The following is a 17,627-nucleotide window of genomic DNA, read 5'->3' on the forward strand; positions in this document are numbered from 1 at the left end:
TGTTATTGCTTCGTCACCAAACAAGTGCTTGAAGGGTGTAAATCCTGTTGACCTTGACACAGTTGTGTTGTGGCTCCACACCACTTTAATCAACTCATCTGACCATTTTTCTCTGGGATGGTTGAAGATTAACTTCAGTATTCCTGTCATTATAATGCCATTTGCTCTTTCTACCAGCCCATTTGATTCTGGATGCCTTACTGATGCAAAATGAATCTTTGTACCAATTCGGTCACAGAAATCTTTGAATGTTTCAGCATCATATTGTGTTCCATTGTCCATAGTTATTGCCTTCGGCACGCCGAAGCGGCAAACAATGCTTTGCCAAAAGAATTTTTGTACTGTGGCCGAAGTTATTGTGGCTAAGGGTTTTGCTTCGATCCATTTAGAGAAATATTCCACTGCTACAACGACATATTTCAAATATCCTTGTGCAGGTGGAAGTGGACCTAACAAATCCAGACCCCACCTTTGCAGTGGTCAAGTTGGCTGTATTAACTGAGTTAGAGACGAAGGTTGTTTCTAGTCCTTTGCACATCTTTGACAATTTTCACACTTCTGAACCAGATCTACTGCGTCCGAAGCTGCCTTCGGCCAATAAAATCCTTGTCTGAAAACCTTCCCCAGCAAATCCCTAGACCCAATATGAGATCCACATAAACCTGCATGTATTTCCTTCATCAACTCTTGACCTTTGGTTCTGGATAAACACTTGAGTAGTGGAGAGCAGACTCCATGTTTATATAACTCCCCTTGTATTATCACATATGGTCTTGTTCTTGCTTCCATTCTTTTATTATAAACTTCGTCATCCAAAAGACAATTACCTTGGATGAAAGATATAATTTCAGTCCTCCAATCTTCACTATGTACAGGTGATATTGCAAGCACTGCTCTCTCCATAAGTTCAACCGAAGGTGCTTTTATTGTCTCAAAGAATACTTCCGAAGGCAGAGGGAGCCCCTGTGCCGCTGACTTAGCTAGCAGATCTGCATGCTCATTTTCCCCTCTTGGAATATTTTTTACAGAAAATCCTTCGAAGGAAGCCTCCAATCTTCGGACTGTATCCAAGTATTTTTCAAGCTTCGGATCCCTTGCCTTGCTGCTTTTGTCTACATGGCCAGAAATAACTTGAGAATCAGTTTTAAGGTCTGCCCTTCTTATTCCCATTGCCTTTAGCTTCCGAAGCCCTAACAGAAGGGCTTCGTATTCAGCAATGTTATTTGTACAACTAAAGTCCAGCCTTGCTGCATAGCATGTCCTACCTTTAGAGGGTGCTACCAGAACAGCAGTCGCTCCTGCGCCGAAGGTTCCCCAAGAACCATCACAGAATACTGTCCAGGTGTCACACCCGGATTTTAGGGTCCAAAACCCGGGCGCGAACATAATCACCAGGTGTGCTGGGACCAAGTCTCACACATATGATGAATCATGGCACAGGATCGAATGTCACATCTTTACTACATAACAGGAGTTCTATACAAAATAAATAAATAATTACATTATAAGGAGACAACAGTCCAGCAACCCAAAGTTGACTGGGAGACGACGACCTAGACCTCTCACGAACACATCACATCATCCTCCACGCGCCTCATCCTGTGGTACCTGTTCTTGACCTTTGGGGGGGTGTGAGACAGCAAGAGTGAGCTCACATACGTTCATCGCTCAACAAGTTGTGGGGAATAATGTGCATGAACTCGCCAAAGGTGGGAGCTCACGTGAAGTGTAAGGCTTACCAAAGAGGATGGTTAGAGCTGAGCATTGCTTTTAAAGTTGGTCAAAATTTTATTAGCAATTACTAAGTATAAGTAAATACCAACCCAATTAAGTAGTAGAACAAAAGTAGCAACCTCACCTGCGATGCAATGCATATGACAAATTGAGTTTAGGTTCCATAATTTAATCATGTGAGTGTCCGAGCTGCTCATGACCGTGAGCACGGCTAGTATACCAGTTTTACACTCTGCAGAGGTTGCGCATCTTTACCCACAAGTCGTGTTACCCATTTGCCACGGAGTTGATCAGACTCCATACACCTCTACCAAGGAAGCGAGGCAGGGTACCACTACGAGGCCTTTACAAAGTTCCACTAGCTTCAGACTACCCGCTACAGTTTATAGGAAGCTCCAGTGCAGGGTTCTTGCCTGACCGCCATCGCAGCAAAATCAACCAAGGACCTCCCTGCACTGACCACTCCCCTACTGCCCTTGCCCCTTTCGGGTAAGGTAGCCCTCCACTAGCTTTCCTAGTTAATCAGCCAAGGGCGTCCCATTATACCCTTGTGGTAGCACTGTTTTCCCGGGTGGTTCTCCATGTTCCCATTAACATAATGATCTTATCATGAACAGTAAATAACAACTGATAACAAAAGTGTAATCATGAATAATGTATCTCCATACCCAAAACCACATATAGCACTAGCAAGTACTACCCAGAAAGTTCAGTGGTAAACAAGGTATAAAGATAGACAAACTAGGGTATCCTATTGGGTCCCATCAAAATTAACCTATGCAGATCATTATGATTAATTAGAACATGAGTGGGTAAAAAGAAGTGATCAAGGGCACAACTTGCCTGGGACTTGAGATTCCAGGTACCAGGATGATCTTCAGGTGGCTCGTAACCTCGCGCTAGTCGTAGCAATACAAACAAACATGACATGGACAAAATTAACATCACACCAAACATAAGAATAAACTGCGTAATAATAGTCTATGCGTTGCTATGAGAACGTGGGATCGAGAACCATTAACATCGGAGTTACGATTTAAGGAGTTAAAATGCCATAAAAGATCTGTTTGATTAAAATATTATATTATAATTTGGTTAATATAAATCATATGAGAGGTCATTATATAAATAATTATCTTTAAGTTATAAATTTACCATAAATCATCTTCTATTGCATTAATAAGCAGATTAACAAACTAATCAACATAAGTTAAATAAAGGTCTAATTATTAAAGAATGAGACATGGTATAATAAATGTTGTTATTGTATAGTAAATATTCATACGATACTAACGCAACTGGAACGGATCAAATCGGAGTTTTAGATTTTAAGTTATGAATTTCTAAAGATTATATGTGTCTTGCACAAGATTAAATGGGATCTAAATTTTAATGTGATTTTCATGTCCAAACAGAGACACTAGATGATAAACAATAATATTACAAAACTATAAAAACTGGAATGGATTAATTTGGACATCATATGAATTTTCTATGAATTAAACAAAATCTAGCATCTATTTTTTTACATTAAAATAATTTTCTAATTACTTTTACTGGGTTTTATAAATCTCTGGACTGGGCACACTAATATTAGGAAGTGCAGGGGCCCTGGCGCAAAGTGCACCAAGACACAGAGAACCCAGGCGATAGACCGCGGGTTGAATAGCAAGTTTTCCGGGGTCTCTTTTAGAAGTTTGCTCGGCTGAATCTATCTGGGCGAGTATGAGCCGTCAGATCCCGATCTGACGGATTCGTTATAACGACGAAGGGGTACGCGCTATTGACCGTCGATCCTGAGATCCACGATCACGAAGCCCTGACCGAACCGGTATGCAAGGTGCGATCACAGCCGTTGGTGACCAGATCAACGGACAAGGCGCACCAACCCGAAGTTGTAACCCTAATCCAGTCCCCACCGTGAATCAGCCGATCAAAGGCCCAGATTGAATCTGGCCGAAACGTTATCACCTTCTAATCGTGGCCACACGCCCGCAGATCAACGGCCAGGCCAGATGATCCCCATCTTACAATCGCAGACACCGGCGGTGGCGTTCACCAGGGCCGGCGGCGCCATGGCCGACGAGCAGGCATCAAGGTTTCGGGTGTTCGATTCCTAGTGGATCCTAGAGCAAAACGTCATGATGACCATAGGGAAGCGCGAGCGAGGCCTCACCGATGGAGAAGGCGGGAACAGGGCCAGTCATGGCGCAGGGCGGACCGGCGGCAGAGATTCATCAACGGCGAGAAATTCACAGTGCCCCATGGCTTGGAACAGGGTGAGCGGATGGAAGAGGGGCGGGTGCGGATCCGTTCTTATGCACCGAGGTCAGGAAGTCCGCGCGGGTATCACGCCATGGTTCACGGAGCTCGGAATCCAAGGGCGCCATGCGGGGTTGTTGTGATGAAGGGGATAAGTCTGACAAGTTGGCCCCACAAGTCAGTGGTTGAAGGAGGACAAGGCTGTACCCGGTGAGCAGCTGCCCAACGGGTCCCACACGTCAGTGGCACGAAAGAAAAGAAAAGGGGAGGGGATAGAGTGGGCTGGCGCGGTGAGTGAAGTAGAGATGGGCCAAAAATGAGGTGGTAGGCCCAGCACAGATGGTTTTCTCTTTTTTTTCCCTTATTTTCTAATTCTAATTTTCAAATTTAACTCAGATTTTAGGTTTAAAATTCAAAATAAATTTAAAGTCAAAACTCCAATATGAATGTGACAATATCTTATTAATTAATTAATTTCCCTATTTAGACAAATGCTTTCAAATATAAAGCTCATACACACTAAAATAGAGAATAGGTATTTGAAAAAAATTATCATTTATAGTTTGTACTTTTCTTTAGTGAATAGTTATAAATATATTTCAATAAAGTAACAAATTTATATGGAGATTATTTTAAATCTTTATTGGAAACATAATTATGTTATGTGGTGTTGTCCCACATGTAAGAAAAAATTTTATTGGAGGATTTTCTAGCACCAGAAACCTTTAGAGGGTTTATTTACTATTATTTCATTTATTAATTTATTTATTTTCAAATTTTTCAAAATGAGATTTTAGGTGCTACACCAGGCTTCGGCGTCTTTTATTACTTCTTCTCCCTGAGCCTCTGCGTCCAATCAGCAATGAAATCTGCTAATGCCTGAGACTGAATTGAGGATCTATGTACATAATCAATAGTGAATTCATTGAGTTCCGCAACCCATTTTCCAATTCTTCCCGTAGCTTCTCTGTTTATCATTATGTCCTTTAGAGGTTGTGATGAAGGTACAATTATATGATAGGCTTGAAAGTAACGCTGGAGCTGTCTGGAGGCCATTAGCACATCATACAACACCTTCTCCAATTCGGTGTAATTTTTCTTTGATAAACTGAGTACTTCGGAGAAGAAGTATACTGGTGCTTGTCTTTTTACTTGGCCATCTTGCTTCTCCTGTACAAGTGCCGCACTGACTGCAGAATGAGAAGTTGCCACAAACAGGAGTAACGGGGTCCCTGATGAAGGTGGAGTTAGAGCTGTCAAGTCTATCAAGTATTGCTTTAACTCTTCAAAAGCAATATGAAGGACATACCTTCATCATCTCAATATGTAATGAAAAGCAAGAACATATGATACATATAAAGAATATGAATAATCATATTAAATCATTAGATTATCTATATTCTCATTATATAATCATGAATAAACATTAATGATATTGAATTATATTTATACCTTCGGCTTGACAGAAGGTAAGAATCCCAGAATGACGTGCGAGTGAATGCAAGTTAGCGTGAACAGTACGGGAGTACTGTTCATCTATTTATAAGCACATGACGCAGCCCGGACAAAAGTACATTTATGCCCTTGACAACTAATCATAATCATGATACGAACTATCAAGGACTATGTGGTCTTTTCCTTTTTAAGTCGGTGCCGCCCTTTGTCTCAAGCGTATCATCATGCCGAAGCTCTTTCGATTGTAGCTTCGGCATACAGCTTCATGTCACAACTATTTGCATGTCATCTTGACGAAGATTTTTGCTTAGAGGACCTTCGGCGGAGAAGAAGGCCCCCAACAAAAGAGAAATTCTTCTCTCACTTGATAGAGATTGAGGAAGAGGGGGAATCATTGGATGAACTCAGGGAGGCGACATATACACCAAATATTCAGGGGGTGAAGGATCGAGTGATCTATCAGAGCACGCCTTAGATCTTGTTCCAAACCTCTAAAATTAACAGTTAGTAGCTAATATTAGCTGAGAGGTTTAGAAGGGATCAACTAATAGAGCAACTAATTATTAGTTATACCTATCAAATAGCTATTAATTGTTAGCCCTAGCTAATAACTTATTAACTGGTTAACAATTAGCTGTAGAGGTCTAGACCGGGGCCATAGAAGCATAGGACAGATTCCTATCCTTCGGGCTAAAGTTTAATCGAGGTTTTAAATACTAAATAAAATGACTAAACATGCTCTAATTATAAAATAATTACACATGTCATGGCTAATTCGCGAGACGAATTTATTAAGCCTAACCGATTCATGATTAACACATATTATATTTTACTATAGTTAAAACATGTTAATTATGCATTAATTAGACATAATAAACCCATCTCGCGAATTAGCTATAATTTATGCAATTAGCTTTATAATTAATTAGCGTATGTTTAGTCCTCTTATTGGCATGCATAACATAGACTAAACTTTAGTTTAGAGAAACCAAAGACCGTTTAAATTAATTATTTTATTTATTATCAGGAGGTGCTCCCTAATCGTCTGTTGGATCAAGAATAGCAGGTAAACTGCTTCCGCTGTTCATACCGCGCCTGTTCTACGGAATGCAGTAAAATACGCGGGCGGCGGGCCCATAGGACAGCGATTGGTTGATATATTATATGATATTTTATTTTATTTTAAACCCCGCCTGAGATCGGGTTTCCAGTATGTTCCTGCTCTGTTCACGTTTTCGTGTCCCACAACAGCCCAGAGTCTTCTTCTGAAAATGAAAAAAAAAGATTTCCCTGCTGTTGTGTTGCCCTTTCACTCACGTGCTCAATTTGACGACCACAGATTGGCTGCGTCCATAAACTCTGTACTCTGTAGCAATCTCACAGCACGACTCTCCCGGGAGTGATTGGCACGATATAAGGGGTTAGCTAATTCATGGTGAACAAAATATCGTATAATATTATCAAATTTAAACACTCGACATGAAATAAATTTTTAGTTTTTTAGTAAATTATTCAGTTTCATGAGTCTATTTTCTAGCTAATTAATATATTAAACTAAAGTTATGGTATATTAACAATACCAAAATAATAAAGACGATATAATAATGAATGTCTGGTTGATGAGATTCAACTTTTATATAATGACTCTAGTATTTATGAGATGGCTAACAAAATTTTAAGAGAATTCAAAAAAAAATCAAGTAACCTTGAAGATCCATGAAAATTTGTTAACTAGCACAGGTACATATCAAATTCGTCGTGTACACGATGACAACTTTAGTTGAAATTTGTAAATTTTATTATTAGCGACAGATTTGATATTTTACAGAGCACGTCGACTTTTTTTAATAAATTATTTTATTTTAATCAACGAAAAACTATAATTCATACATCATCTATCCCCCCTATATACACACACATGCACACACGAGAGGGTTAGGGGGCCAAACATTTTAGTTCTCTTCCTGTTTTAAAATAATTGATTTAGATTATAAGATATTTGGTTTTTATAGATAGTTCTATTTCCGTTCAAAAAAGAGTTGATGATTTTTTTTAAAGTTTAGATAGTTTATTTATTATAAAATATTAGCAACATTTACTCCCTCCCATCTCCGCTCTAGTGCTCTAATACCATAGGAGGTAAGCGAAAATTAGCCGTCCCGTTTGGATTGCTAACGGACACACATTTGGAGGTAAGTGCCCATATGAACACAGAGTCTCTGTAAACATAAGATCAGTTTCCATAATTATATTATTTATCGAAATTTGGTCATAAATATCCAGAATAACAAATGACATGCATGTAAAACATATTTTCCTTGAACTAAAAAATATCCAGAATTTAGACACACATGCACACCCAAGAATGCAGGTGGCGTGGTGAGGAGGAGATGCAGCCGCAGGCAGTCAAAGACAGACTGTTGCTGCTGTAATGCAGATTCCTGAGATCAAAGAGGGATCGCCGTCCTAAATTTAGACACAGGAGATCCGGGAGAGGCGTGGACTGCCTGCGCCAAGACCAAGTGGATGGGAACAAGGCCGTGACGTGCCTCTCCTCCACTCCACGCCTCTGACCGATTCTCTCTCGCCAACTACCCTCTCAAAACGGCTTCACTCTCCCCTTTTTATTTCCCATCGTTTCCCTTGCCCCCCGCCGTATCTGCAGTTCTCGACCTCTCCTCCTACCTCCTCTTCACTCCCCCCCCCCCCCCCCCCCCCCCCCCCCCCCCCTCCCTCCCTCTTGCATCACTATCACCACCAACAACAAGGCTAACGCACACCAATCCAACAAGGAGAACAAAAAACAATTAATCGTGTTTTGAGCTTTTGATATCATCTCGTTCCAGTTAAGTGCGTGAAGAGGCAATAATGGTGGCAGTGGAGGTTGTGCCGGCGTCCGCGGAGTCCCCGATTCCGATCGAGGCTAAGGCCGCGGTGACGTCGGAGGCGGAGGCGGAGGCCGAGGGCGAAGTGGAGGCGGAGATGAAGGGTGATGCGGCAGCTACGGCGGGAGAAACGGAGGAGGAGGAGGAGGAGGAGGAGAAGGTGTACAAGAGCGACCTGAAGAAGCTGGAGAACCTCATGTCCAAGCTTAACCCCTGCGCGCAGGAGTTCGTGCCGTCGTCGCGCCGCACGGCCCCAGCCGCCGTGGCGGCGGCGAAGCCGGCGGGAGGAAGGGTGCTCTCAGCCGACGCGCCCGTGTTCGTGTCCGCCGCCGAGTACTACGGCGCTGCCGGCGGGCACCTGGAGATAGGCGGCGGCGGCGGCGGCGGCAAAGTCGTCGTTGGCGGCGGGGGCAGGGACTCCAGCAGCGACGGATCCAGCAACGGCGGCGGCGGCGGCAGTCGCCACCAACCGAATCGCCGGGTCTGTGAGCTGTTAATTTTGCGTCTTTTACGGCTCTATCTAACACGTCTCGATTTGGGAGGTTTTGGTATTTGTCTGACCTTTCCCTCCTTCCTGTGATCGCTGGAAGATTTGGGTTGATCACTTCCTTCTTTCTTCTTCCTTTTCCTGTCGCTTTTCCCCCCCTCTTGTTTTATCTCTTGAAAAATCAAGTCTCCGAGCAGCGAGGGAGGGTTTATAATTTCGTTCTGTTTTTATGATTCTCCTCTAAATCATTTGCGGAATCATCTTATATATTACAAATATGATACAAAGAACCCCTCCCTTTATAAGGGAGAGAGTCGACGGCTCCATCTTGTTTGTTTCTTAAGAAACAATTTGATGGGTGCAAACCTGCTAACCAGATATCGACGAATGGTCGGTGCTAGTGGTACTACGGCAATTGCCAAGAACTTGATACGTGGATCCATGTGATAGCGATGGGCACTGTGCTTGATGCCAACTATTCGTCTCCGTGGGCCTCCCGTTTAGCTCTTTCACAACTTCCAGAACAAAAAAAATGTGTTCATTTAATAATTCTGGTGGTACGACGACAAATTGACTTTGCCCTCGTGATTGGCATCAGAGGAGGAACAGCTTCAACCACGGGAGGCGGAGGGGGGCCGGAGGCCGGCCCCGGCGGGGTGATAGGGAGGACAGCGTGCGGCGGACCGTCTACGTGTCCGACATTGATCAACATGTATGTGAGCTTAACTAGACAGCTGTGGTGGCCTTTTGCAGCGCCGATTCTGTGTCATCGCTGTCACATTATCTTCTTGTTACTGCTTTGCAGGTGACCGAGCAGAAGCTCGCTGAAGTGTTCTCCAACTGCGGGCGAGTGAGTCCTGTGGTTCTTTTGCCGAAAGCATTTTCCTCTTGATCATGTGATGGCTGATTACAGCATCTAGGCGACCTTTTTTCGCCTTTCCATTCGCTTGAGAAGTGAAATGTTGATGATCTAGTAGCTGCTCTGTCTAGGTGGTGACAATGCAGCTTAATTGTAACATTATGTCTACTACTGTTGACCTGTAGGTGGTAGATTGCCGTATCTGTGGCGACCCCCACTCTGTCCTACGCTTTGCGTTCATCGAGTTTTCTGACGATGGTAGCATCCCTGAGACACTATGCATTTACTGCTGTTGTATTGGTAACAATGAAACAGTGATGTGATGGTGAAGTTTCCCTTTTGTCTGCAGGTGGCGCAAGAGCGGCGCTAACACTCGCGGGAACCATACTTGGCTGCTATCCTGTCAGAGTTTTGCCTTCTAAAACAGCAATTCTACCTGTCAACCCGAAATTTCTTCCTCAGGTAAGTCAATGACGAATGATGGCAACCCTTTTATTTATATCACACCCTTTTCATGTGTAAAGGTTTGAGAACTGCTCCAGTGCGACCCTTTCTCAAAAAAAAAAACACGGATCTTAAAGCAGCACATTTGATTATGTACCTTCTACTTATGTTCAAACCATAGTACACGTTTTGGGCCCCGATGGCTTGTATGGCTATTTTTGGCCTCTCGTGACTTATAAGACATGTTTTCATCGGTAAACAGCGATTTCATGTCTCGTCCGCCACCCATGTTTTGGTCACTAACACTGGTGGAAAGGCTATTTTTGGCCTCCCATGAGCTATAGCACACGTTTTCATGGCCGAATGATCATTTTTATGTCCGTGTTCCACCACCCGCATTTTGGTCCTCGAAGCATCGTAGCACAATTTTTTGGCCGAACCATGGTTTGTTTAGGATTTGGAGGTTCATGGTTTAGGGTATAGGGTTTGGGGTTTAGTGTTTTGGGGTTTGGGGCTCAAATAATATTTTACTATGGTTTGGACTTTAAAATCTTTTAGTTTTTTGTGTTTAGGGTTAGGGTTTAGGTAAAGGATTTAGGGTTTAGGTCTTCGTAAAAACGTGTTCTATTGCTCCTAGTTGGCAAAAAATGACATAACGGCCTTCACGGACTAAATCGTATACATGAAATTGGTTATTTGGCCACGAAAACATGTGCTATAGTTCACTGGAGGCCAAAAAATTGTGTTATGATGCTTCGAGGACCAAAATGCGGGTGGTGGAACATAGACATAAAAATGATCATTCGACCATGAAAACGTGTGCTATAACTCATGAGAGGCCAAAAATAGCCTTTCCACCGGTGTTAGTGACCATAACATGGGTGGAGGATGGGAGACATGAAATCGCTGTTTAACGATGAAAACATGTCTTATAAGTCACGAGAGGCCAAAAATAGCCATACAAGCCATCGGGGCCCAAAACCCTTTTCATGTGTAATAAAGGTTTGAGAACTGCTCCAGTGCGACCCTTTCCCAAAAAAACACGGATCTTAAAGCAGCCCATTTGATTATGTATTGTTTACTTATTTGATCTCAGAACTCGCAATGCATATGTACCAATTGTAAAAATGCATTTAGTACCAGAAAATTACCATCTGCACAGATCCTCAAAACTCCGAAATCGCCATTGTTCTTTTAAAGGCAGAAGTATGCTATACTGTAGCCTAAAATTGTCTGCGGGGGTTAGTTGAATGGCGATCTCAGTTCTGAGAATGACAGTCAGATGTAGCGACCCTGAAACAATCCATGCATCAGAATGTCCAGCCAGAGAAACGTGCGGAAACACCAACACGTACAGAAAACACACTTATGGAACTCAGGTTAGCGAAAATGATTTGAAATACAAAATGTGTGTGCCTATGTTGTAGAATTTGTTGAACTCCATAAAAATTGATGTAGAAGCCAAAATGGCTAGGCGGCGCGGGAGACATGCTGGCTCCTGTGCCGGAGACAGCTCCCATGGCAGCACAGCGCGTGAATTCATGCGGGCACCCGATTCTTTCTTTTTTTCCTCCCATGGACGCTGCAAGCACACAGGGACAGGGACAATGCACCTGTCTCCGTCGAGGAAAGGAAACGAGCGGCCAACGAAGATGAGTTTAGCTTGGGTCAGGACTGGACACGGGTTGGGTTGGACACCACAGCCCAGCGGGACCCTAGTGATTTTTTTATTAAGAAATAAGAATAATTAATTAGATGGGCTGTTTTGATATCCATATGATTTGTAGAAACAGGAGTATGGAAGCAGTAGTTTTGCTAACATTAGTTCTAATGCTTTATTTTTTACAGACTGATGATGAGAAAGAAATGGTATCAAGGACTGTATATTGTACTAACATAGACAAGAAGGTATGTAAGCCCTCTTCTCTGGTTGGGTGTGTGTGTGTGTGTTTGCAAACTTGGATTCGGATTACACAAGATGCCTGTCATCAGATTCAGAGTTCACCATTCTATTTAATAGTGCTTCTACTATCTCTTAAAAACTGAATTTGCGTAGCTTCTAGCTGTACTTCTAACTGATGCACATAATCTCTTAATAAAACTTGAATTTCGCAGCTCCTGATTTGCTTTAGATTAGTTGCTTTGTTAACAAGCTTTTCCATCCTGGGATTTGTGTACTACTCTGTCATGATTGGTGGATGCTCAAATTCCATACATAAATGATTAACAGTGAAGATGAAATGTCTTGAAAAGTTGAAAGTTTGCAGCTTATGTGTTCTGTCCTCTACTTGTGTAGGTTACGGAGGAGGATGTAAAGGGTTTCTTCCAGCAAGCCTGCGGGAAGGTATGCCATAAAACTGTTGGTATAGGGTGTCTCTCCTAGAATATTTATATTCTTTTCTTAAATGGTTGCCATCTAACACTTTATTTAGGTTTCTCGGCTGAGGCTCCTTACTGACATAGTACACTCCACATGCATTGCTTTTGTTGAGTTTGCTCAGGTAAGTAAAACAAAGTCTGTTATTGGTATATTATGATGGAATTAAGATTTTAGTTAATTTCAAGTGCTATCGGTACACAATAAGTGTGTCTAGCAATGGGCATTATGTGAGTCAAGCGAAACAAAGTCTTTTATTGATATATTATGATGCAATTAAGATGTTAATTATTCTTCAAGTGATGCTGGTGAAGGACATGCTGGTACAGTGGTGAGAGATGTCTCACCACTCAGGTTGCGGGTTTGAAGTAGCTTCTCCGTATTTGTGTGGTGTACCTTTTTTCGAGTGCTGATGTTACATAATAATGGGGCCTAGGAGTGAGAATTATGTGAATCAGCTTGGTTTCTAATTGGCGGCGTCGAAAAGTTTTTTTTCACAAACATTACCAATTTAAAAGACGTGCTCAAAGGATGAGATTTCTTAATGGACATATTTGATTATACTGAAGTCGCACAGTTGCTATGTGTATTGCTCGAAATTTCGTTATTTTGTGTTCAATCCAGGTTGGTGTTCCTTTTAGCTATGTTTCATTATATTTCTCTTTGCTTTAATGTTCATCAAAACTTAGTTTAAATTAATGGAAAATTCCATTCATCAAGACTTGTGTTAATAATGTCCCTAAATTAGAAGAACTTTGTTATTGTTGCTCTGTTCTAGTAGCTTGGAAACTTGTAATAATTCTAGATGTGATGTAGTGACAATACATACCAATAATATTGTTAACTTGTCGAAACAGGACGGTCCTTTGTCAATTTTTGAAAAACATGATACTCCATAGAGTAAATTTATCATTGGCAAAGACTTAAAAATCGGAGTTTTCTGTAGTCCACCAAAACCTACTTTTATAGATGAAAGAATTACATTTATTTCAAGTTACTATCCTTTTTAAAGTATTTGGGTAAAGATTTGATTAGAGAGGTTTCTAATCCATCCTTTTGTGATCTTTCTTCCTTTTTTATTCAGTAAGTATGCCCAATCAGTCGCATTGGTAGATAGCCTAAGCAATTTGTAGCCATAATTAGTCAACTTATACATTATTTGTACTCTTGTTTTGCTGTTTTTTTTTCAGGCTGAAAGTGCAATTATGGCATTAAACTTTAGTGGTATGGTCCTTGGCTCACTTCCTATCAGGTAAAACTCATATTCGTGAATTTATGGAAGTGTATCGTGAAATACCGTGAATCTGTGATAGGTATGGTAAAGAATGTCCTTGATTGTGCAGGGTGAGCCCTTCCAAAACTCCAGTCCGTCCACGTTCTCCTCGTGTGATGTCCAATTGATCAGGCTGCTACCAATAGCAAATCATCCTAGGCAGAGCTTATTGTAGCTATGATCGCCCTAGAACCCACTTCACGGATCAATGACGTCGTTGTCCTGAGAGTGTCCAAGTCAGTCATAGGAAACCAACTTGTTGCCAAATGCTAATGTTTTTCTGTTTGCCAGATCCATGCACCATTTCCCTTCTTTTTTTCATTCCCCCTTATGTTAATTATGAACATAATTGTTTATAATCGCCTTTCTCAGGCATCAGAATAAGAATGAATAACTCTGGTATTTTTTTGTTGTACGGGAGATCGTATATTTTTATTGTATTTTTGTTTTTTTACCTCATTTTGACTGATAGGCATGTGCAGTTTATTTGTGTTGGTCTGCACTCTGCGTGGATACATAGGACATGTGTTTCTGCCGTTGTTTTGGCTCAAAAAAGTGGCGAGTTTTGGCAATCTGTTCCCAAGTGCAAGTGTTGTTGCCTACGATTTCTGCATCGTTGTCCTTCCCTGCTGGAGGAGTGTTTCTGTTGTTAATCATGCACTGGAGTTTGACTGCACGACAACGTCTGCACGATTGGTTGGTGGAGGCGACGGATCCAGCAATGCCGGTGGCCACCCACTGAATCGTGGGGCGGTATTTGTTTCCTCTTCTGTTCATCTCTGAGACTCTGACGCAGTGTTCCATTGGTTATGGATACCAGCCGCGTAGTACTTCCTACATCCTAAAATAGCAGTCGGTTTAGTTCTGCTTTTGTATGTTTATATATTCAAATAGATGAAGATGAATCTAATTACACATATAAAACAAATACACTTAGTAAGCATATAAATCTAGTATTGTATGAATATATTAATTAAGTATAACAAATTTTAATTTGGCGCTGAGGTAGTATTTCTTTTTTTTTTTCAAACACAAAGAACACACATAACATTATATTAAAAAAAATGAGTCGTACAATTCATGAAAAGAATATGGCCACTTATCAAAAGGAAGATATGAGCAACGACCAACAGACCAGTGATAACCATAAGACGCATCATCTAGATTTTCATTTTCGTCTTGTAAGTCATTTGATTTGTTGAACTCAACATCATGTTTTTTTCAACTGTCATTGGTTTTGTTGAAGACTCTATAAGCTTTGATACATAGAGTATCCAAAGAGAAAACATTAATCACATTTTTTTTTTCAAATTTACTCAAACTAGTTCCGTTCTTAAGAAAATAATATTTACCACCAAAGATCTACATGAACCAATATTTGTCTTTCTTCCATTCAATAGCGCTCATATGATGTCTTCTTTAATAGTCATGACAATAGAAGCTATTGTTTGCATGTCCTGTTAATTTTTTTTGACGAGAACATGAGGGGATGAGGATTCTCCTACTGTAAGTTTATTTAAAATTGAGGCAAACTAGTGTACAAACTATTGGCGAAGTTGGGTACATATGTTAGGAGTTAGGAAGCAGAGATGGGATGGTTGGCCTCCGAGGCGCCAAGCCAGATACGGATGGAAGCCTGAAAATGTTATTGATCCCTAGAGATGAGTTTTTCATTTCCAGCTTGAAAGAAGTGATTCAGTCTATCATAACCGAAGGTGTATGCTAAAAAAACCACTTGTTTCTGACCTTCCAAATACTCCACATCATTAGGATGATGATTTCCAAGGAAAATGGACATAAAATTATCCTTTTGAGCATACTCGTGCTAATTGCTTTTGCCTAAAATATATCACTCACATTTTACTCACTAAGCATGGATCTCGCCATATCAATAGGTGTTCAATCCTTTCTTTTGACAAGTCCACTTGATTCAGGAGTATACTTAGCCAAAATCTTGTGCTTAATTCCCCGTCATCATAAAATTCATCCATTATTACTTTCTAAACTTACTTCCATAGTCACTTCTTAGTTTCTTGATTTTTTTATTCAAATTCATTCTCGCTTTCCTTAACAAATGATTTGAACATGTTGAAGACTTTTTTTGTCATTGAGGTAGAATGTCCACTTATATCTTGAGAAGACATCCACTTTTATAAAGCCATATATATTTCCTCCAATGCTTGTGTATGAAGTAGGTCCAAATAAATCCAGATGCAATAACTCTAATGGCCTATTAGTGATCATCATGCTCTTGTTGGGATAGGTGTTTCCAACTTTCTTCCTAGCTTGTCAAGAGCTACACAATTTACTCCTCTCAAATTTAACATCTTTCAAACCTTTAACTAGCTAATGTTTGATGAGTCTATCCAATTGCTTCATTCCAACATGTACCAATATCTTTGCTAAAGCCAACCCAAACTTGATTTGAAGAATAGACACATTGATAGTTGCGCTTCTTTTGAATCAAAATCTACTAGATGTTAGTTCTCGTATTGAAATCCCTTGAATATGAGATTTGATCCATCAACACACATTATTTCCACACCATCAACTCCAAATATTTACTTGAAACCTAAATCACATAATTGTGCAACTGAGAGTAGGCTAAAGTTGAGAGACTCTACTAACAACACATTAGATATACTCTTCTCTTGGCTTTACCATTGTCACAAAATTTTATGCCCTTAGATTTATCCTTGCCATTTGAATCAATTGAATTGGAGTGCATCCACTATCAAGCACCCAATGCATTTCTCTGACCTTATAATTCACCTACAAAGAAAGTTAAATTCTTTTAGGTAGCCAAACTTTCTTAGGTTCTAAGGTTAGTTACTATGCTCTTGAGCATCTAAATTGTCTTCTTCTTTGGGCCAACAATAGGTGCACCAATGAACATAGCCTTTACTCCATTAGTGTGATTGATAAGTAAATAACGAGAATAAAATTTTATGGAAGATATGGCCTTGTTCTTATTTCTACATTGTTGCTCTAGGTGCCCTACTAGCTTACATTTTGAACAGAACTAGTATTGTGAGTGACAAGGGTCGCCTTGCCATTCTTGGGGGTATAGACCAACCTCTCTTTGTCTAGAAAACCTTTGCCTACCTAATCACTTTATTAAGCGGGCCTCACCACTATAGACTTTATCTAAGGCATGAGTGAGCTCATTTACATCTTTCTTAAGTTTTTTGTTTTTAATTCCAAGTGAGGTATCCTTTGTGATAGATTTGCTCATAGATGATGAATTTTTAGTAGAAATAATAATGATAGTTGCACAAGTTGTATCATCAATAATATTGTATGAAACACTTGTACTTGTTATCCCAATAGACCCCTTATTTTGACCAAGGAGGGAGCAATGAGCTTATTTTAGTTCCTCATGAGTTTCTATGAGAGCCTCAAGAGTAGTTAAATGCTCTTCAAAGTATTGCTCAAGAATTGTATGCTTCTTGTGTAATTCTTTGTAGTCTTCTTATTCAAGAATGAATGAGCCTCTTGTAGTAGCTCAATGAGTTTGTCCGTAGAGGACTCCTCTTCATCCTCACTATTAGTCTCACTATTACTCTCATGGGGCGTTTGGATCCCTTCATTTTAGAGGAATTGGAATTCACTCAATAAAGTAACTTATTTAGTTTGGAATTTGACATTCCACCACTTTCCAAAGTTCATATATAAGCCTATATCAAATTCATGGGTTGGAGGATGGGAAATGATTTTATACATTAGTAGAATTTGTTTTTACTCTGTAACTTACGTGACACTCTTCGTCTCACTCCTCTATAGTAAAAATGTAGCACATAAATATCTCCAGCATCTTGCTAATAATAGTATACAAATATATTTTGCATAAA

The 17,627-nt window shown here is 40.5% G+C and overlaps 1 protein-coding gene across 1 annotated transcript; it reads left to right on the plus strand.

The window, feature by feature from the left end:
• The first annotated feature begins 8,218 nt into the window (after positions 1-8,218).
• Positions 8,219-14,177, plus strand: LOC100191644 (uncharacterized). Its single transcript, NM_001137073.1, has 10 exons — positions 8,219-8,817; positions 9,422-9,535; positions 9,629-9,673; positions 9,868-9,940; positions 10,032-10,144; positions 11,975-12,034; positions 12,423-12,470; positions 12,559-12,627; positions 13,694-13,755; positions 13,847-14,177. Exons 1-10 carry the CDS (start codon positions 8,320-8,322, stop codon positions 13,902-13,904), a joined length of 1,140 nt encoding a protein of 379 aa, NP_001130545.1. The 5' UTR covers positions 8,219-8,319; the 3' UTR covers positions 13,905-14,177.
• The last annotated feature ends 3,450 nt before the right edge of the window (positions 14,178-17,627 follow it).

The sequence above is a fragment of the Zea mays genome, chromosome 4, assembly GCF_902167145.1.
Source record: "Zea mays cultivar B73 chromosome 4, Zm-B73-REFERENCE-NAM-5.0, whole genome shotgun sequence".
NCBI classification, from domain to species: Eukaryota; Viridiplantae; Streptophyta; class Magnoliopsida; order Poales; family Poaceae; genus Zea; species Zea mays.